Raw genomic sequence first — 22,572 nt, 5'->3', positions numbered from 1 at the left:
CCAGAGCTGAGCATCTTACATTTTGCTTAAGTTTTAAAAAGTCTTAAACATTTGCTTAAATATTATCCCTGTCATATTTGTCATCACATTTCTGCCTTGTATTCAATTTTTTTTTTTTTTTTTTTTTTTTAAGACAGAATCTCACTCTGTCACCCAGGCTGGAGTGTAGTGGCGTGATCTTGGGTCACTGTAGCCTCTGCCTCCTGGGTTCAAGTGATTCTCCTGCCTCACCCTCCCAAGTAGCTGGGATTACAGGCACCTGCCACCATGTCCAGCTAATTTTGTATTTTTAGTAGAGATAGAGTTTCACTATGTTGGCCAGGCTAGTCTCGAACTCCTGACTTCAGGTGATTCGCCCACCTCGGCTTCACAAAGTGCTGAGATTACAGGTGTGAGCCACCACGCCAGGCTGTATTCAAATTATTTTTACATAGGTTGACTATCTCTAATACAAAAATCTGAAATCCAAAATGCTCTAAAATCTGAAACTCTTTGAGCATCACACAAAGGAAACGTTCAATAGAGCATTATGGAATTTGGATTTTCAGATTAGGGATGCTCAACTGGTATATACAATGCAATTATTCCAAAATCGGGAAGAAATCTAAAAACATCTGAAATCGGAAACACTTCTAGTCTGCGTATGTGTGTGCGTGTGTGCTTGCTGACTTCTTTTTCTACTATAATTTAAATTAAACAAATCCTTTCTTAGAGATTCTGGAGGTAATGGCACACACTTCAGTACTTAAAGGAGAAAGGAACGACTTGCCTTGAATTTCTCCCTGAGGATCTTTGTAATACCACTTCTGCATTGCTTCATGCATCAATGGAATCGACACTCCTTTAGCTCTGTGCTCCTGCAGTTTTGATGCCAATCTTTCATCATCTAGTGCACTGTCTTGGAGATAAGCCACCATTTTCTCAGCTTGCTAATAACAGAAAAACAAAAATCAAGGAAACAAATGATCCTAAATTAGTACTTGTACACATAATAACAGTGCCTCCCCCTTTTTTTTGGACTACTTGATCTATGAAAGTCACTATGCAAAGAACATAGCAGGTAACTTCTCCCAACAATGCCATGAAACAGGTACTATCCCCATTTTACAGAGGGGGAAGCTAAGGCTCAGAGATGCCAAGTCTTGCTCAAGGTCTCAAAATTACTAATCAAATCAACTAAGATTAAAACAAACACTGTTCTGGATCAAACCCCAGGGTTCAAATCAACACTAGTAAGAGTACTTTGTTTGTTTTTAATAGAGATGAGATCTCATCACATTACCCAGACCGTTCTTGAACTCCTGGGTTCCAGCGATCCTCCTACCTCAGCCTCCCCAAGCAGCTGGGACTACAGGACACGCACCACCTTGCCTGGCTAAGAGTACTTTTTAAACTAATAAGCTGTTGGTCAACTCTAAATGGTATAAACTAAACCTGTAAAAAGAATGTTAATAGAACAAAAGGCTCAATTAATACAACTATAAATAAAATCTTTTACAAGTTTTACTAAGACACTATCTCGCTTTTTCCTTTCTTCAGCATTTCCTGCCACTAACCATCCCACCCCAAAGGGAAGAGAAATTCTTTCGTAGAAAAGCAAGCTATCACTTACTTTACATATAACAATGGTATACACAATCTTAGGGAAATTTAGAGACATGAATAAGATGTTAATGCTCTGAGAGTTTAACTATTTTCCCTGTTGTACTTGAAGCAAAAAATACAGAAGATACAGTGACCATCCACAGCTGCTTGTATTCACCATTTTTGGCATTCCATTAATGTCCAAAAAGAAAAAAGAAAAGTAAATAGCTAAGGGCAACCTAAGAGCAAAAAATAACCTGACATAATGACTACTACATAGCAGAAACTTATAAGCATGAAATGATTTGAAAGACAATTACTTGTACAAATAAACACTAAATATCCAATTTTTCCAGTACTTAAAATCTAGTGACAAAAGTTTTCTATTTGAATATTCATGTAATGCCTGCTAATTTTTATGGCAGTTTAAGAGGAGACAAAAAGAATTAACAGGATTTTTACCTGCTCCAAATGTTTGAGACCTTCTTCATCATCAGGTTCTGTGGAAACACTGCCCATACCAGGAGCACCTACAACTGGCGTTTCAACTGGCCGGAGGGTAGGACTAGGATTGGGAACAGGAGGTGGAAGTATGAGAAGAGGAGAGGCTGTATCTGAAGGAATCTGCGACAGGGGCTGCTGGACATCAGCAACCATTTCTAGGGGGAAAAAATCAGATGAAAATCCTTTGAAATACAGAGACTTCTGTGAAGGCTAACTACATTATCAAGTCGCACAGCCTGCTAAATGGGCCAAACAGAAAATGCGAGCCCTGTCATGAACAGTGAAGCTAACTTCTATGGAGAAACGTAATATTCCTTCCTAGAACGACAAAATTACCTACACAGAATGACAAAAGATAAGAGTTACAAGGTATCTAAAAGGCGCTTCTCCAGGGCTTACCTGTGTCACCAGAGCATCTACCCAGTTATAGGCTGACCTCTTAGAAACAATCAGTCTAATCCTTTCTTCATAACATATCTCCAATTGTAAAAGTTATCAATGCACCCTAAATCTTCTCAAAGATATGTCATCTCTCATCAAAACCTTTACTGAAAATATCAATGATTATGCTCAGTAAGTACCTGTTTCAAGTCATGATTAATGTAATTCAATATATTCCATGTTGTAGGATAATGAGAAGCACTTGGAGTCTACCTGTACAGTGCAGGATGTTCTTCTCAATAGGAATACAAATTATAAAAGAGGTTCTGTCTTGGTTCCTATTTCTAACCTCTCAGTGTGCAGGCTCTTAAGAAGGAAAAGGGGGATGGAAGTAATTAGGTATAATTGCAGTTTCCCCTTTGAAATCTTGTTTGTTCAATTACAGATAGCTTCTCCAAATTCCTGCTCCTCTCACTGACTCATTCTTTGCCATACTTTTTAAAAGGATAGTCTATACATGCTGTCTCCACTTTACTCACACCTCCTATAAGGGGACTTCTACTCTCACCTCTCCCGTAAAGCTCCTCTCTCAAAGATAAGCAGTGACACAAAGTTGCCAAATACAATGACTTTTCCTAGTCTTCCTCATCCAGTCTCTTAGTAGTATCTGACATTATCAACTCAATTCTAAGCTAAAACATTCCCATTCCTTAGTTTCCCTGCACTCTACTCTCCTATCTCTACTTTTACCTCTGAGGATTTTTCTCTGGTTCCTCTTCCTCTACCCTTTAAAAATGGGAATTACTCAAAGTTCTTTTCTTCTTAACCCTAATAAGTATATGCAATCTTTTCAATTTTCATTCTCTCTCTAGCCCTAACCTATTCCCATCTAGCTACAGTCCCTCATTCACAACTGCTCTCTCGCCAACCTCACTTAACTTCTTCTCATCAACACCTCAGAACCAGTGTTCAAAACTGAATTTATCTCTCCTCTCCCCAGTGTGCTCCTCTATGGTGAACGGCACCATAATCCTCTCAGGCTCTTTGGCTCTTCCCTCTTCTTTTCATGTGAATGGCACCATAATCCTCTTATAATCCTCTTTGGCTCTTCCCTCTTCTTTACCCTGATATCCAGTCAATGACTGAGTCCTGACAGTTTCTAATTTAAAATCTCATCTGCCACAACTTCCCTTTACAGGTGTACTATCTACCCCACAGTGACTGCTCAGGAGTCTAAGCGGTCACAGTGAAGCCAAACTGTCATCACAAGATAGTCTACACCCCGCTGTCAAATCCATGTTCTAACCATGTTTCCCAATATCCTCCTCTTCACACTTCATATTTCATCAAATAAAAACAAGAGGTGATTTCCTGCCCAAGCCTGGATCAGTCCCACTTCTTCACTTTAGCTTTCACTGCTCCCTAGTACTGGAATGCCTTCTCCCAATTCATCTAGCTACACTTACCTCCAAATTCTACTTATTATTCCAAGATGTGTTCAGAGACCACCTACTTCCTGAAGCATCCCAAGAGTCTGCCAACAGTGAACCCTTATCTTACTTTTTGCCCTGGAATAGTGATATATGCACACTTTATCTCCTCTACACACTATAAATCTGGAGTTTTGACCTTTAATGTACATCTATGAAGCCTTCTCAGAATATACATATCTAGACTTGATCCAAGAATTTCCTGAATAAGGCTTCAAGCACGTACATTCAAAAGAATGTACCACAGGTAGTTCTGGGGCATATCCTACTACAAATCAAAGTGTCTCAAAGATATACCAGTCTCACAGTCCCTGCTATGTAGAGCACAGATTCAAATACTTGCTGAGCTAACCAGGAAGCTAAGGGCAGGAGGATCACTTGAGCCCAGGAGTTCGGATCCAGCCTGAACAACATAGTGAGGCCCTGTCTCATTTTTGTTGTTGTTTTGTTTTTAGAGACAGGGGTCTTGCTATTGCTATGTTGTCCATGGTGTTCTCAAACTCCTGGGCTCAAGTGATCTCCCCCATTTTAGCTTCCTGAGTAGCTGGGATTACAAGCATGTGCCATCACACCCAGTTAATCCCATCTCTTTAAAAAAAAAATCAGCTTTGTTCTAGACATTTAAAAAATTGAAAAATTCTTGGTTTGAGCTCTCAAAATATTAGTCTACTGGGAAAACAAGGTAATAAACATCTTTATGATATTATAATGCTATGTTAGAAATAAGCCTGGTTGTTTAAGAAACAAAGGAAGACACCTACCCTAGTTTGGGGGCTTTGGGTGGAAGAGAGTTTCAAGAACAGAGAAAAGGATGTGCTAAGCTATGAATCCTAGAAAACAGGAGACATTTCAGGACCTAAAAGGCTTTGAGGCTGGTGAGTAGAATGTGAGGGAGGTAAAGAGGCTGGCAATGAAACTGCACAAAGGGAAGCAGATGCCAGATTGTGCAGTGTCTCATATGCCACGTTAAAGGGTATCAATTTTTATGGTAAATGAATCAAGTAACCCTTCAACATCAGGCATTACAATGACATTTTTAAATACCTACAAGAAGAAACATGGACAAGAGCATTAATATTCCCAAATTAAGTGTATGAGCAACTTAAACCAATACATTAACAACTGAAAGAGATATATTTTAAGCTTATTCTGCCACAGATTCACATATGTTCTCTTCTTGGCCTCTTAGAACAATGGCATTTTGGTGTGTCATCTGGTAATTTAAGCTGGGCACATAATTAGTCAACACATGAAAGGAAGGTAACTGTCTAATATGGGAATCAAACTAATGCAAAGGATATGACACCCAGTTCACTAGTAATGACAGGGTGGCTATGTCATAACACCTTAGGACATGAGATTCCAGAGCTCCACCCTTGCAGATTCTAACTCTGTTTTGGTAATTCTGAGATGGACACATACGTGAGAAGCACTGTTTGACTGGGTTCACTGGCAAAATAATCTATTCCGATAATTCACCCACTAAAAGCAGTTCTAGGAGGCATAAGCAGAAGCCTGTCTTATCAGTGATCACTGGTCTCAGCAGAATCCTATTTTAGCTTGTCTATTCCCACAAATACATACCATCCCCTCTGCTGGGCACTTTGGCTGGTAGACTATTTTCCATCCGAGTCTCCTCTTCAGCTTTTTCCATTTGCTCAGTTTTTGGTTCATCTTTCCTCTCCAACTGTGATGCTTCCTGAGACTGATGGTCTGAAGGAGTACCTGGTCTAGCAGATGATGATGAGGTCTGGGGAGTTTCCTCACTAGCCTCTGGAACACGAAGTAATCTTAGTTGAACGTAGGAAAGTTTTGGTTTGATGGAGGAAAAAAAAAGGCAAAGGGCAAGAAGATGCCTTACCAACTCCTACTCTATCTGTTTTCTCTCCTTCTTTCTTATTTGTCTTATCGGGTTCTTTGGCCTCTTCATTATGGCTACCCTCAGAGTCAGAGCACTCCTCCCCTTCGTCCACAGGCCGGAAGTCCATCTCCTGCTCTTCTGGAATAGGCTCTTTCTGTACTTTCTGTAGCAAGAGAATAAAACCAAAGATCAACAGCAGATTTGGCTTTGGTATAAGGTTAATGCTGGTCATGACATTTAAAACACGTTTCTTACTTTTAGAGAGAGGAATGCTCCAGATGAGTCAAATGTGCCCATTTCTTCTTCAGCATCCTCTAAGCACCATTCGGGCAAGCTATCCCTGTCATCATCTATGCTCCCACTGCCAGAGCGAACCCTTCGGTAACCCCGTTCATCATCTCTATCTCGAAAATCAAACTCGAACCTTCGACGTCGTTCCATGTGTTCCCGCCAGCCTGCAGAACGAGGGCCATCTGAGATGAGAAGGAGGACACAAACCTTAGAAAAGTTTTATGACAGTATTTGAATAAGAAAATCAGGAATAGAAAATAAAGGAGAAAACTACAAGTGACCACAAACTCAAATGGACTGACCTAGTAAAGAGAACAACATTAGGCAACTAAATGAAGTTCAGAGTTCAGAGTACACACACCATTACGAGATGACAACAGTACTTAAGTACTGAGCCATGCAACATACTCTAAAGCTTTAAAAGATAAATCTAAAATGAAGCACATTTAAAGGACACTGTATTCCAAGTACGCACTTCTAGTAAGTCCTAGGTACCTGACTAAAATACTGATTAGCCGCCAACTCCTCACCCAGACTTAATGCACTAGACATCCTTCCATACTGAAGTTTATGCCTTCCTTTTGCCCAATCTTAAAGCATTTTCTTTCTTCCCATGAAAATATCATTGTTTGTGGATAAAATCAGCTCCCTGTGTCGATTTATATCAAACTCATCATGCCTATTTATTAATGCCAGGTTCCTACTTGTAATTCTGATCCTCCCCCAAAAATTCACGAAATTACAGCGCTCAAAGTTGTCACAGAGATTTTATGAAGTTCACTATCCTAATTCTATAGTTTAAGAAGAAACTAAAACTTTGCCAGCAGAAGTAACTCGCACATGGCAAAGTAGAACTAAAATCCAATTCTGCACCCTCTGCTGCTTGTTTCACAATAACATGCTTACTCTCCCTTCTTTCTCATCTCTTAATTCTCCCTATCCATATAATACCCCTACGGACATTCCTAAATCTACATTTCCCAACAGAAGAAAAGACTGCCTAATAATAAGAGATCCTACTTAAGATATTTTTCTAAAAAAAAGAAAGGGAAACTCTTGCTAAAATCTGACAGACCTGAATCTAAAAGAGTCTTAAAAAGAAAAGCAGGCTTTAACCTATTAGAATTTTCCATCCTTGACTGCTTTCTCTGTGGGGGATAAGAAAAAGAAATGTGGCCAGAGCTAAATGTTCTCACTATTGAGACAAAATTTGCAAAAACCAGCAATCTAAAAATCAAATTGGAAAACAAAGGGCAAAACGTTAAAATGCCAAATACAGGTAGCATCTGATAAGCCACTCACAAAAAGAAATCTTATTCCCACACTCCTATCCCTTCATATAAAAACAACAAAACACTATTTACTACTTCCTATGAGAATTAAGGAATTTTATACTGAGACTGCTTACATGGAAACCTAGAGCCATTATGTGAAAAGAGTCTTCATGATCAAATGAATTCCAGAGCCCTCTCTACTGCTTTCATTTCTAACAGTCTAAACGCACATCATGATACGAATCTATCCTTCTAGATACCTGGCTCATGTTTCTCCTCTTACTGAGTTTCCTAGGTTCAGCTCCCAGACTAGATGCCTCCCTGTCCTTAATGGTCCCACCTCCATACACATCCAGCCGGAAGCCCTACTTTATATCCCATAATGTTATCTTATCAGTAGTTCATAAAATTTTACTCACGAAACTAAACATAGCAAGTAAGACATGCAAGGTACTTATTAAGGCTGACTGCTGATTTACAGACCCTACATCTAAAGTTGGATACTATTTTCATAAAGTCAGTTAAAATAATTTAAAGTTTTACTCAAATCTTAATAAAAGATTAACCATAAACTAACACGTTAAGAGTTAACATATGAAAACTGCTATAATCAGGCTATACTTTGAATGTACTGCGTTTAAAAAGTGAATTGTATTCTTTTTTAAAATGCATTTACACTGTTTTTTCAGACCCATATATCTTTATATCCCCCAAACTGTCTTTTAAAAATATATGGATTTCAGCCACAGGTGTGACTGAAAAAATATATATGTATATGGATTAAAAGTTCTGGAAGATACACAAGTTGATGACAAAAATGACATGAAAGTCAAATATTAGGGGGAAAGAAAGATTTAGAAAAGATGAGAAGATAATATATAACCAAATTCTAAGTTGTTGGGTGGGAGGTACTTTGTTAAACTCCCTTTAATAGAATCAACATCAGACATTTGGGCTCAAAAAACACTGTTCATCTTCCAAAACATTCACCTTGTTTGTTTTTGACCAGCTGGAATTTCTTTTCTCTCTCAGACCAGATCCCATCCATTCTTCACTGAATGCTTGTTGGGAACATAGTCTACAAACCCTCTGCCTACGGACAAGCTCAGCATAAAATGCAGTGATGCCTTTTAGAGAACTCTAACATCTGGCCCAGGACACAGACTAATCAAAATTGTCTAGACCTTGTGATGTAAACAATGCCCACTAATGACAGAAAACCCACCCAAGAGGCAGCCATGAAGAGTTGGTATAAAAGCATCCTAACTCTACCCAAACATCAACTTCAGTATGTTTCTATCTACCTACCACTTCCTTAAAATATTCTGAATGCCTGTTATAATGTCTACCCAGATCTAAGCTAGCGGTTTTGCTAATAACTTGATTTTTAAAAGTGAAAACAGTTTACATTATCATAATTTCCTGTATTAAAGGTAAGCCTCTCTGGCACATGGTTGATAAAATACTGTCATACACATGAAATTCATAGGGCATGCACATATACTCTTGTGTGCTTCAGTTTTGCATGACCCCACAACTGGAACTACAGTTGCATCTGAACTACAGTTGCATCTGATTATCATGAGGCATGGAATCAGCACTGTGGTACAGGATGAACTTTAACACAAAGCACTAGTGTCTTCAATTACTAGCATATCTAATGTCCAAGAAGAACAGTTTGAAGCATTTTTAAGAGACAAACAGAAGAACTTTAAAAACGACTAATCACTACTATTCTCTCTCCTTCTTCTAAAGTTAGAAGGACATAAGAATGAACTTGTGATTATGTTTCTGACCTAGGTTTAAAGCTTATTCTTCAAATAAGGTTAAATGACATTTTCAAAAGGGAAAAAATGAAAGAATAAACCCTTTCTTGTTAGGAAAAAACACTCATTGTTGGAGAGGGAAGTACATATTTCAAGTGTGTAATTTTTACACATTTATACATCTTAAAGAATGCTGAAAAAAGATTCAAAGATTTAAAGGTAGACAAAACTGAACGAAACCCTCATTTCTGCAGTTGAGAGCAGGTGCTTCCCATTAAACTACACTATTTGCCCCAGAAAAATAGAAAAGTGATTTCAATCAACTGAATAGATGTAGGAAATTTTTATGTTGCAATTTTTTCTAGTAATAAAACTGTGACAGCATAAATAATATGAATCCTCCCCCACATTTTTTAAGCCAGTTTATCTTTTTCATTTAATCCCTATTTCCATCAAACTTTCCCTTATTTCAGTCCCTGTGTGCCTTTACTCAACAGAATTCTTACCAGGACTGTGAGGTCGCCACCTCTCTCCATCCCTCCTTGATCCAGCTAGTCGCCAACCTCCATCTTCATCTTCTCCATTTTGTTCCTCTCTAAAGATGCGCCAATTTTCACTTTCTGAGCGTATAAATTCATGCTTTCTCCCTACTGATGTTGGTCCACCTTCCTCAAAATTTGGTCTCCCTGTAAAGAAAATAATACGGTAAGTAAACATGAGCCTCTGCCAGTATAGACTTTGAAAACAAACTTCACAGCTCAAATCAAGCTTTCCTGCAAATGAGTCCATTTCAATATTCAGAAAAAATCACTAAAGTAACAGTGGGTGTATGTATATATTATTAGACACGTTTCTTAAAGCTGAATGTTCACAGACTGGGCAATTTTTTTAAACAAAAATATTATGTACAGTTTTTTTTTGAAAAGGCATGCAATGAAAAGTCCATCTTCCTACACAAGACCCTCAGAGTCGTACTCCCCAGAAGGAACCATCACCAAGTTTCTTATAAAGTCTTCCAAACACTGTCCGTGGGTACACTTACACATGTATACATAGCTCCCTCTTCCACACACACAAACGCCACTCTCAGGATGTTATAAATGTTGCTTTGTTTGCTGTTTTCACTAACAGTGTATCTTGCCAATCCTTCCTTACTAGCACATACTTTTTAAAGTTATACGATATTTTTCATCATACAACATACTTTATATAACCAACACCTACTGGTGATTCTGCCTAAACATGATATCTGTACATTTCAGGCTCTCTTTCATTCCAAAACAGATTATAAACTGAAAAGCAGGCCGCGTGGTGGCTCACGCCTATAATCCCAGCGCTTTGGGAGTCCGAGACGGGCAGATCACGAGGTCAGGAGTTGGGAGACCAGCCTGGCCAATATGGTGAAACCTCGTGTCTACTCAAAATACAAAAATTAGCTGGGTGTGGTGACAAGTGCCTGTAATCCCAGCTACTCAGGAGGCTGAGGCAGGAGAATGGCTTAAACCTGGGAGGCAGAGGCTGCGGTAAGCAGAGATCGCGACACTGTACTCCAGCCTGGGCGACAGAGCAAGACTCCGTCTCAAAAAAAAAAAATCGAAAAGTACTATAACCTCATTTACTCTAGCACCTAATACAATACAGGCATACCATAAATTGCTTTTGGACAGAATTTAAAGCTAAGCTATGTCTAACCTAATGTCTCAAAAGTTACATTAATGTCAAGAGAGCCTGGTATACCAAATAAACTAAACTGGTATTTTAAAAGGACAAGATCATTCTAAATTGTGCAAACAAATTCTTCAGTCAACATTCCACATGTGCTAACATATATAACTCATAACATTTATAAAATCTCACATCAAAATAGTTGAAAATCCAGAATAACATACATTGATGTCCTCAGTTTATAACAATAAAAGTTCATGTTCTCATAATGACAAACTCAATCCTTTTAATTAATCCATACTAAAAGTAAAAAAATAATTGAACAACAGCATATGAAAATGAAATTCTAATTTCTGGTCATTCTGTTATATTCCATCTTACATATATTGAGATTCAGCATCCTGCTTGCCCATATGGTTGTTAGTCTGCTACTAGGTATCACTCTACTGAAAGATAAAATATCTTGGGAGAATGGAAGACATGATCTGCTGCTTTCTTATTGTGGTGGGCAGCCTCCAAGAGCTCACCAACAGTCCCTGACTGCTGATCTCTGTGGAATCCTCTACCCCTAATTATGAGCTGGACTAACATAATGCAGCTGAAGTGATGAGATGCCACTTACAATATTAAGGAAGACTGTAGTTTCCATCTTGGACACTTTCTCTGAAGGACACTAGTTGCCATGTAGTGACACAGACCTCGTGGAGAAGCTCGCATGGCAAAGAACTGAGACTTACCACCAGAAACATGAGTGAGTCTGGAAGTGGATCAAACCCCAGATGAGCTTTAAGAGACTGCAGCATGGGCTGACACCTTGAGTGCAGCCTTAAAAGAACCCTGGGCCAGAACCACCCAGCTAGGCTAAGCTGCTTCTAGATTCCCAACCCACAGAAACTGAGATAATAAATGTTTGCTGTTTTGAACCACCAAGCAAGGGTTTTATTATCTATGACCTTGCTCTTACCTGCAGGATGTGTCTGGAATGTCAGAACTATATTCTGGCTTTCCTTGGTTTATTAGTCCATTTTGCATGGCTATAAAGGAATACCTGAGGCTGGGTAATTTATTAAAAAAAAAAAAAAAAAAAAAAAAAAGAAGTTTATTTGGCTCGTGGTTCTGCAGGCTATACAAGCATGGCACCAGCATCTGCCTGGCTTCCAGTGAGACCTCAGGAAGCTGTTACTCATTGTGGAAGGTGAAGTGAGAGCAAGTATGTCACATGGTGAGAGAGGGAGCAAGAAAGATGACAGAGATCCCAGACTCTTGAACTCATTACAGTGGGGAGGGGATGAGGGATCCACCCTCATGACCCAAACACCTCCCACCAGGCCCCACCTCCAACACTGGGGATCACATTTCAACATGAGATCTGGAGGGGACAAACATCCAAACTATATCACTTGGTTTACCAGAGAAGTCATAATCTAAATCTATTGTAGTTATTATGTAATATCTGATATATCAAAAACTATATTGCAGCTTTTAGAAATTATTTTGTGGCCGGGCGCAGTGGCTCACGCCTGTAATCCCAGCACTTTGGGAGGCTGAGGCGGGCAGATCACGAGGTCAGATCAAGATCATCCTATCTAACACGGTGAAACCCCGTCTCTACCAAAAATAGAAAAAATTAGCCGGGCATGGTGGCAGGCACCTGTAGTCCCAGCTAGTCAGGAGGCTGAGGCAGGAGAATGACGTGAACCTGGGAGGTGGAGCTTGCAGTGAGCCCAGATCACGCCACTGCACTCCACCCCGGGTGACAGAGCAAGGCTCCATCTCAAAAAAAAAAGAAATTATTTTGTGTAAGTAGCTAGAACCTCAGGCACATGCCACCACACTCGGCTAATTTTAAAATTTCCTTTCATTTAAAATTTCCTTTCATTTCATTTAATTTTTGCAGAGATGGGGGTCTTGCTATGTTGTTTAGGTTGGTCTTGAACTTCTGGCCTCAAGTGATCCTTCTGCCTTGACCTCTTAGTAAATTATGTAGAAGGGCACTTCTGTATAATTTATTCAGTTTCTTCGTCACTTATTTCCAACTGTTGCCCTAAATAGGCTTTTTAAAAATGTGATCACGTTATGAGAAAATCCTATCCATTGAATTTCAGGGATGCTGAATTTCAGGGAGCTAAATTTTTGATCCTTGTATGTAATTGTTACTGGTACATAAGTAAATTTTGTTGATACTACAAGTAAAAAACTAGATCTGAGGCTGGGCGTGGTGGCTCACGCCTGTAATCCCTGCACTTTGGGAGGCCGAGGCGGGCGGATCACCTGAGGTCAGAAGTTCGAGACCAGCCTAACCAACAGGGAGAAACCCCGTCTCTACTAAAACACAAAAAAATTAGCCGGGCATGGTGGCGCATGCCTGTAATCCCAGCTACTCGGGAGGCTGAGGCAGGAGAATCGCTTGAACCGGGTGGCAGAGGTTGCGGTGAGCCAAGATCGCACCACTGCACTCCAGCCTGGGCAACAAGAGCGACACTCCGTCTCAAACAAACAAACAAAAAAACACCTAGATCTGAGTTAGTAAACAAAAAAAAAAAAAAGAAATTATTTTGTGTAAATAATCACTTAGTAACAAAATTTAAGCTCCCTTATAGAAATTTCTGAACAAGTATTGTTCAAAATGGCTTGAACCAATATTCATGTAGAATGGTTTGGAACTAGTATTCGTGTAAATTCAGGCTACTTCATTCTCCACAACACCTCTACCCCTTCTTTTACAAATGAGGAACTGCGTCTTCACTAGTCAAGGTGTATAGATAAGAACTGGACCCAAAAAAAAGAATAAAAAACAAATAATTAAAAAATAAATAAATAAACAAAATAAGCAACAATAATAAACAAAACAAACAAAAAATAATTGGAGCCAGAATCTGAAACCAGGTCTAATGACTCCAAATCTCATCATTCTTTCTTTGGTGTTGCTTTCCTCTTTATCTTCAAATTTTCTGCCTCAAATCCTTTTTGGAATAAAGAATGCAGAATTGGTCATTCAAACTTTATGAGCTACAAGTTTTCCAACAGTTTGAGAATCACAAGGTTGTTTTAAATTTGTTTCTCTTTTGTTAGTACAGCCACATTTCTCATCAAGCCATATAAATTCTGCCTCCAGGGGCCGTGCTCATTTTCATAAGGGTGAAAAGACCTCAAGAACTTTTAAGTGGACTTCACTCATCTCCCCACCTCTTTAAGAAAACATTTTTTAAAAGTACACTAATCACAAATGTACAACTGACACAGTTTTCATAAAGCAAATACATATAATTTAACTACCACCTTAGATTTTTAAAAAAAGATTTTAAGGAGCCTCAAAAATCTTCATGTGTCCTCTCAATCAGCCCTTCTCAAGATAAACACTATCCTAATTTCTAGCCCCAAATATTAGCTTTGCCTGCTTTTAAACTTTTTTATAAAATGGAATATTCATTTATATCTGGCTTCTTTTGCTGAACATTATGGAAGATTCATTCTCCTTGCACAGGGGCCATGCTAATCTCTGTATCGTTCCAATTTTAGTGTATGTTGTATCGTTCCAATTTTAGTGTATGTGCTGCCGAAGCAAGCACGTGAGATTCATTCTCATTGTTACAGGGAATATTTTGGCCTTTTACATGGCTGTACAGGATCTCACTGCATAAACAAACCACACGGTATTACTCTTATGCTACTGCTTAGAAACATTTAGGTTGTTTTCTACCTTTTTGCTATCATAAGAATTGTGCTTCTATGAATATTCTTGGACATGAGTTTTGGTAAGTATATGTTTGCATTTCTGTTGGGTATATACTTAGCATCAAAACTGCTAGGTCACAGTATGCTCAACTTTGTTGACTACTACTAAATATTTTCCCAAAGAAATAGTACTACTGGCCAGGCATGGTGGCTCACACCTGTAATCCTAGCACTTTGGGAGGCTGAGGAGGGAGGATCACTTGAGTTTAGGAGTTTGAAACCAGGCTGGGCAACATGGTGAGACCTCATCTCTATATCTATCTATAATTTTTAAAATGTAAAAAAAATTTTTTAAAAAGAAATAGTACTAATTTACCATTTGTTTGCTTGTTTTACTCAAACCTCTAGCAACCATTAAATGACTCACTCCTTTACTGACAAACACAATTAGAGACACAGGATTAAAAACAAAGATAAGGCTCAGACATAGCACCTGATCTCCAGGTCCATGGACACACATGTAAATAAATAACCTCATTCAGTTGGCGAAATGTGTTAATGTATCTTATCTGATCTTCATAATAACTACAAGAGATTAAGTCAACCATCATTAACTCTCTTGCTTCTGCAAGGATAGGGATACCAGTAAGGTGGTTTCCCAAGGCCACACAGCTGAATCATAACCAAATCAGAAACAGAACCTAGGCAGTGTTCAAACTCCTAACCCATGGTTTATTTCTACACTAAGTGATTCTTAATGGTTCACTCATAAATTTGACCCATTGGAAGCAGCCAGAAATTCTAGAGAAACTGAAATGGGAAGACAGAGATCTGGGATTTAAGTATAACAAGCTAAAAGGGTGGTAGACAAATCATACATGGTACATTTGAGGAAAGTGTCAACATCTCTAAAAAGGGGAGACATAGAACTAAATTTGTTTTCATCTTCCCACAGAATGATTTCAAAGTGCATGCTCCTGAAAAAAAAATGGTTAAGACCAACTTCTTCAATATAAAAATTTTATTCTAGAAATTATTTAGAAGGTGACTTCAGTCATAAAAATACACATTTCCAATTACTACTAATATAACTAAAAATTATACTGTATCTAAGCAATCCCCAAAAATATTAAAATAAATCCCTTCTAACCAAATTGATTACAGATTTACTTGTGTAAATTTAGATGGGTGGGTGGGAGTGCCAAGGAGACCATCATCTTTAGTGTGTGTGTGTGTGTGTGTGTGTGTGTGTGTGTGTATTCCTGATATAATTTAAAATAAATAATAGGTCAGGCATGTTGGCTCATGCCTATAATCCCAGCGTGTGTGTGTGTGTGTGTGTGTGTGTGTGTGTGTGTGTGTGTGTGTGTGTGTGTGTGTGTGTGTATTCCTGATATAATTTAAAATAAATAATAGGTCAGGCATGTTGGCTCATGCCTATAATCCCAGCACTTTCAGAGGCCGAGGCAGGCAGATCACCTGAGGTCAGGAGTTCAAGACCAGCCTGGCCAACATGACAAAACCCCGTTTCTACTAAAAGTACTAAAAATTAGCCTGGCCTGGTAGAGTGCTCCTGTAGTCCCAGCTACTCAGGAGGCTGAGGCAGGAGAATCACTTGAACCCGGGAGGTGGAGGTTGCAGTGAGCCAAGATTGTGCCACTGCACTCCAGCCTGGGCAACACAGCAAGACTCTGCCTCCAAAAATAATAATAATAAAATAAAAATAAATAAATAATAAATATTAAAGTCATTCATGGGCAGTTTAGAAGATGACATCTAAGTTCCCTTCACATCTAAAAATTCCAACAATTCATAGTAACGAAGACTAAAATGAGTGAGAGACAGTTACATGGCCCCTCTCAGCATTCAAAATCAAAGGCTTCCTCCTTCTGTAACGTCAGCACCATGACAAAGTTAACTAACCAAATACTGTATTTCAGTTGACTTATTTTTTAAATCTTAACAGATTTACAAACAAGATGATTTTAAAGTAAACCTTATTGAATTATTTACAAACTCATGCCTGAACCAAATATTCTTAATCTACAGTCAATGAATCAGCTCAGGGCTGTGAATCCTTGCACTGGACACGCACTTTGTGCTGGCATGCTTTCTTCTTCCTTCAGGGAAAAGAGTCTACAGCTTTCGGTCAGAATTTTAAAGGTGTCTGTGACCCTCAAAAGGCACAGAAACACAAATTTTAAATGTATTTTTTTCCATTCAATATAGCAAACATGACTATGAGGAAAACGATATATTTTATGTCCTTACGTTAAAAGCAAATTATGTAAAGGTGCTAAAATACATACGTACTACATATACAATTTCCCCAGTGGCAATAAATACTTGGTTGTTTCAATCTTAGTGTATTAAGTCTAAATAGGATTCATCTAAAAATTAAATTAAATTAAAATGCAGTGTTGGTTTTTGCCTGGTCTGAGTGGACTTCCTAAGGAGAAAGAGCAGTAAAAGGGCACCTGTGTGCATGTTTGACCCACGGCCAAAAATAGTGTTTATGGAAAACTTCAGATGGAGCAAAGAGGCACTCAGCCAACAAAATCTACAGCTGTGAGACTTGGAGCTTACAAGTGCCCAATCTCCACAAGCAAAAGTGGAATTATGGGACAGACTTTGAAGCTTGTTTATGTGCAAATTTTTTAAGGAGTGACTTTGTATTACTCTATTCAGATATATATTATCTGATCAACACCAAAAAAAATATTCTAACACCAAAGAAAATGGTGAAAGGGCATCCTACTCAACTGTTGATATTTGCCACCCCTCTCCCCTACAATTACTTATAAACAAAACTCAGGGTGGCTAGGACAGAGCAGTTTAAATTCTATACCCAGAGAGTTATGACTTTCTCCCTGAGGAATAAATAACCTGCTCAGCTGGTTAACAAGAGTCCTGAAAAAACAGCAGAGACTGGAGAAGCTGCAGTGTATCAGAATCTCTGAAAAAGGTCCTCAGGCCATTTGAATATGTACCATAACCCTACAGCCCTCGTGCTCAGCTGTCTGCTGGTACATACCCAGAGGCCGCCTGAAATGTGTGGGAAGGCAATTAGTAGTTGGCTTGGACATGTGGAAATGGTAAGAGACTAGGCATCTTCAAAAGAAAGCTAAGTACACTATGTAAGCAAGAACATGGAGACCAGGGCTAACGTTTTAAAGCTGTGAGATTACCTACTTACATAGGCCAGAAATCTCACTCCAACTGAAGATTTTATTGTTCTCAAGAAAAATGTGATACATTTATAGATATATAGTGAATTATTTCAGTCAGAAAGAAAATCAAATGCCTTTAGGGACAGAGGACTAGATTTAATATAGAATAATTTACCAGGTCTTGGTACCTTGCTTAATTTAATTTAATCATTATAATTTTGGAGACACAATCCATCAATCTATGAACAGGTATTTACCATTTATGTTCATTCACAGGAGAAATTAGAGCCATCTCCAATTACCTTACTGTGAAACAGCTACAACAGAAATGACAAATTGTCTAGATGGGAAGGACCATGAGTTTTTGGGTGAAGGTGGCATATCACCTGTGCCAATATCCACGTCATCTCAGTGAAGGAGCCCCAGGAAACACCGCCCCAAAATATGCTGCTTTGTTATGCTCATTACTGCAAACTGAGAGAACTTAGGGAACAGCAAGCACAGGGAGGGGCCTTCTCTGATGCCCCCTTATCTCAAAAAATTCCTTTGTCCCTTCCCTAGAATTTCATCAATCAGGGAAGATTAACCTTATCACATAAGAGATTAAAAGGTCTAGTAGTGTTCTTCCTCAAGTTAATTTTCAATACCTGAAAGACTTTATCTCAATAACTAGACAACTTTTGTTCATCATAGATTTCCTCCCCTCATTTTCCCACAGCTTGTCAATACCTTCCCCCAGGACCTCCACATCCCTATTCCAATGCCATAAGAACTTCAATCATCTGGTCCTTCCTCAAGTCTCATGTTTTGTGGGACTCTTGTGCATAAGGATGTAAACTGTTTTTCTTCTGTTAAGTCTACCTACTGTTGCTTTATGTTATAGACTCAATTATCAAACCTTCAAAAGGAAGAGAGAAGGTCTTCTCTCTCCCCTACACCAGCTAACCTGGTAACTTCAACCAGAAATGACTTTAAATGCTCAGGCTATCGTAATGGGAGAGCTATGCTCCTAAGTGGGCACTTCAGAGCTGGTCTACAATATTCACAGCAGTTAGGAATCACTGTTTATAGACCATAGCAAGACTTTCAAATTGTGGAAATCCAGAAATTAGAAAGCTTCACTCAAGACATTTCGTTCTTAATTGAAGATCATTTTGCCAAATCATTTTTGTCTCAATATATTGAAACCAAGTATACTATGGAAAAAGACTTTCAAGTTTAATAAAATTCTTAACTGTCTTTCCTACTATAATATGTATTCTCAGGCCAGGTGAAGTGGCTCATGCCTGTAATCCCAGGAATTTGGGAGGCTGAATTGAGAGGACAGCTTGAGCCCAGGAGTTCAAGACCAGCCTAGACAACACAGCAAGACCCTGCCTCTACAAAAAATAAAAAATTAGCCAGATGTGGTGGCATTACTGCAGGGGGTGGGAGATGAGGTGGGAGGATCACCTGAGCCTGGGAGATCGAGGCTGCAGTGAGCTATGATCACACCACTGCACTCCAGCCTGGGTGGCACAGCAAGATGTAACACAGAAAATGTTATGTCTAAAAAAAATGAAAATAAAAAATATATAATGTATATTCAAAACACATGACAGATACACTCAAGTGCTTCTGCTTTCTAGAAGCAGTATTATACTATACTTGTTCTAGTATTTTGTTGTTGTGTTGTTCTGTTTTTCTTCAATTTGTTAGCTGGGAATTGATATACATTATAATTCCTACCAGTACATGCAGGGAATGAGCATCACACCACAAATCCTTCTTTATACTTTACCTTCCCTAGTTCTGAAGGTCAGTGTTTCTAATGCTGTGTCTGAACTTGTGTTGAAGTATTTGGTACTAATAAAACAAAGAAGGAATTAATATATTTTTTAAATTGTGGGGGGGTACGGAGAGGATTCTACAAAGGCGGATTTCACTTTCTAAGTAGCATTATATTGGTCTACATTAATAATTTTCCCAGCAGGCCTTCCAAGATTTTACTCTGAACAATCACAGTCTTTGTTTCTCAGATCCTCTTACATCTGACATTTGGTCAAAGTTTTAAAATCAGCAGCTAACGGAGGAGGAGAAAAGTACTGTTCACTAAGGCACTGCACAAAGCCATACCACAGCGTGTTTCAGGGTTCCAACAAGCTGGATCACATTTTCCAGCTAAATGCTATTTCAATGTTGTGTTACATTTTCTGTACACTGTACACTATGTTTTATTAACACTATATTTCATCACACTGATCAGGGAAACATCTCCTAAACATCATTAAAATAAGCCTTAAGAAAATTCTTCAGTTCTTTCACACTGGTGTGCATTTTTAAAAGTATCAGGTACAGAACAATTAATTTTATTCCTATTCAAGGTCTTTGTATACAGTCTTTAAAAAAAAAAAAAGTTTGTTTCCTAGCCAAAAAAATAAAAGATTTCAGGTAATTAAATTATCTGTATTACTAGTTCTGGAACTAACGGTAGCCATTCTGATGAGACATGAGAAGAAAACTAAGAAAATCAATGCATTAATTTATGCCTATAAGTCCTTATCCAAATAAATCTTCCCCAAAGACATGGTGGAAAAAAAAAAGATTAGTAAAGGAAATATCTCACACTTCAACATGCTATATAAGGAAAGACGGCTGAAAAGAAATCTTGCAGGGAATTTTATCCCTTTGAACTTTCAAATAAACTCTTAAGTAAGATTATGCAAACTTACTAAAGACCGGTCCTTATTAGAGGGAAAAAATGCACCCCTTCTCCAAGTCAGTTCTGGAGGCTTTCTCCAGAGTTGTTAAGGTTTGTGTTGGGTAAAGAAAGACCTCCTAACAAACCAGCATTCTTTTCCACATGATCAGAGCTAATTGGCCCCCCTGCAGGCTAAGTGACCAATCACATCAACTTCAGCTGAAACCAGCCCCCACAACATTATAAACAGAGGAAAGCAAGCTGTAAAACCAGTCCAAGAAGAGAACCTACAAACTAGACTTGTAGATTAAAATTATCTGATCAAAAAGGCAGACTCTGTAAATTTCCTTAAGACCTACCTTGGCATAAAGGCTGACCCAGCAAAAGAACTGGTGAGTACATGCAATAATATCCATTCTTCTTTCCTTATGGGAAACAGGGAAAGAAACTGACTGGCAAATAGGAACAGAGCTAGATTGCTTCCAATAGATTTTTAAAACAAAGACATTATCTATAGGGTAGTATAGTATGGTTTCTATATTCTTTTCCCTTAAATTTTAAAAATGCAATAACAGCCATATTGAATGTATTACTGGAAATTTTCTTAACTGTTTTATTAAATGTATACTAATTTTCTATTACAATATATCAGTAGAGGATAAAGGCCTTAGAAAAAAAAATTCAGTGGCTTGAGGAAAAAAAAAGTCTTTTTCTTTTGGAAGGAATTTCAAAAACCCAAAATGAGCATTAAAAAAAAAATGCCAAAAGAATAAGCCACTTTGCTTTTATTTCTGTAATCTAAGAAGAAAGTGATGAGTATCCTAATTGTAAATTTTTAAGCATGGAATTATTGCCGAAATTAATAGATACTTCTGCAATTAAATTAAAGTAGAATCTTTGAGCTTATATAACAAGGTTAGAACTCATAGTGTTTGCCCTAATTACGGAGGGCAGGAGAAATCATTATAAGACTTTCAATATAGTCTTAAAGTATTTACACCACACGTGAACAAATACATAGTAATGCCATCTTCATTTAATGTTTGTTAGTTATAGCCTTTATCTTAACTCCTCAGTATGAACTATACTATTTTATATCATGGCAACAGAAAATACATAATTTTAAGTGCTACAACCCAATGAGTAGAATGAATTCTAATGATCAGTGAAGCTGCCTATCATTTTTTAATAGGTACTATTTTTCCTCCAAATAATTTATAAATGGGCAAATATTTTACAGCCCACACACAGCAATAGAAGCAAACCTTCCCAACCTTCCACCCCACTTTCTATTGGGATCAGTTGATGAGACTTAAGTATCAGGTAACAATAATATAATTTTTTAAACCATACAAGCAGACATCAAACTATACAGAAATAAAAGAAATCATATAGGAAACTTGTATCCTTTGTAGGAAGTGGAAATATGTTTGTTTACGTAAGTCTGTAGAGCTTTAAGAAATCTTATTATCATAATTCCCTCTTTTTTCACTTTCTTTGTTTTAATCTAAGGATGCCAGGCCAAGGGGATTGAGTGGTTTGCCCAAAATGACACAGCTATGTAACCAATAGTGCCAGAGCCTGAAGGCCATATCCCCTTATCCTGTGTTCTCTACACTAAACCACACTGACTATAAGAGTCCACAGAGTAGTTATTCAGGGTAATTGGTTAAGTGGGAATCAGAAATCAATCTTCCTTCTCTGTATTACTCCACTTGCCAACACAATCCAAACCAAATCCAGCAGTCTTAGGTTAAAAAAAAAAATGCTGCTTAACTGTTCTGATTATTAGCCTTCTGACTTTCCTGTTCACAGGTTTTTCCATGATTTAGTTGCAAGAGAAAAAAAATGCAATTGTAAAGAGCCTAGAGTAACAGTGCTACAAAAGTTGTAGGTAAGAAGTAACAACAGTCCTGAAAAAGCCCAAATGAGAATGATGAATTTTGTTAGCTACAGTCTACACAGAAAGGCTCTAAGTAAGGAATTTTAGAACTTTCATAAAGTAGGTTGAAAATAAAAAGGAATCATGGAGCTTTTTCTTTCTCAAGCTTTTGTGAAACACTAAGCACTTAGCAGCGTTCAGTAGGACAGTGGCTCCACATGCGGAACAAGCACTAGTGTCCAGGAGCATGAGGGGCATTTTCACATAGGCAGGAAGCAACAACAGTGGAGAATGACAAAGTTGTTCACCCACCATTTTGAAGGCAATCAACTAACCTTTCATTGTTATA

The 22,572-nt window shown here is 38.2% G+C and overlaps 1 protein-coding gene and 1 pseudogene across 22 annotated transcripts in view; both read right to left on the bottom strand.

Moving 5' to 3' along the window:
• The window catches only part of GIGYF2 (GRB10 interacting GYF protein 2), a 161,263-nt gene that overhangs the window by 61,196 nt on the left and 77,495 nt on the right, over nucleotides 1–22,572 (bottom strand). For 12 of the 22 annotated variants that reach the window (XM_054477539.2, XM_054477535.2, XM_054477541.2 and 9 more), the window contains 6 exons: nucleotides 9,658–9,837; nucleotides 6,076–6,293; nucleotides 5,821–5,983; nucleotides 5,544–5,732; nucleotides 2,047–2,243; nucleotides 770–929 (listed from right to left, as the gene is read on the bottom strand). In XM_054477539.2, coding sequence (XP_054333514.1) covers nucleotides 770–929; nucleotides 2,047–2,243; nucleotides 5,544–5,732; nucleotides 5,821–5,983; nucleotides 6,076–6,293; nucleotides 9,658–9,837 — 1,107 coding nt within the window. The remainder of the gene's footprint in view (nucleotides 1–769; nucleotides 930–2,046; nucleotides 2,244–5,543; nucleotides 5,733–5,820; nucleotides 5,984–6,075; nucleotides 6,294–9,657; nucleotides 9,838–22,572) is intronic. The other 10 variants (XM_054477546.2, XM_054477545.2, XM_054477543.2 and 7 more) reach the window with 1 other exon arrangement.
• On the bottom strand, nucleotides 14,268–14,356 carry LOC129032228 (U6 spliceosomal RNA; annotated as a pseudogene).

Source organism: Pongo pygmaeus, chromosome 11 (genome assembly GCF_028885625.2).
Source record: "Pongo pygmaeus isolate AG05252 chromosome 11, NHGRI_mPonPyg2-v2.0_pri, whole genome shotgun sequence".
NCBI lineage: Eukaryota > Metazoa > Chordata > Mammalia > Primates > Hominidae > Pongo > Pongo pygmaeus.
This window is presented reverse-complemented; position numbering and strand designations above follow the sequence as displayed.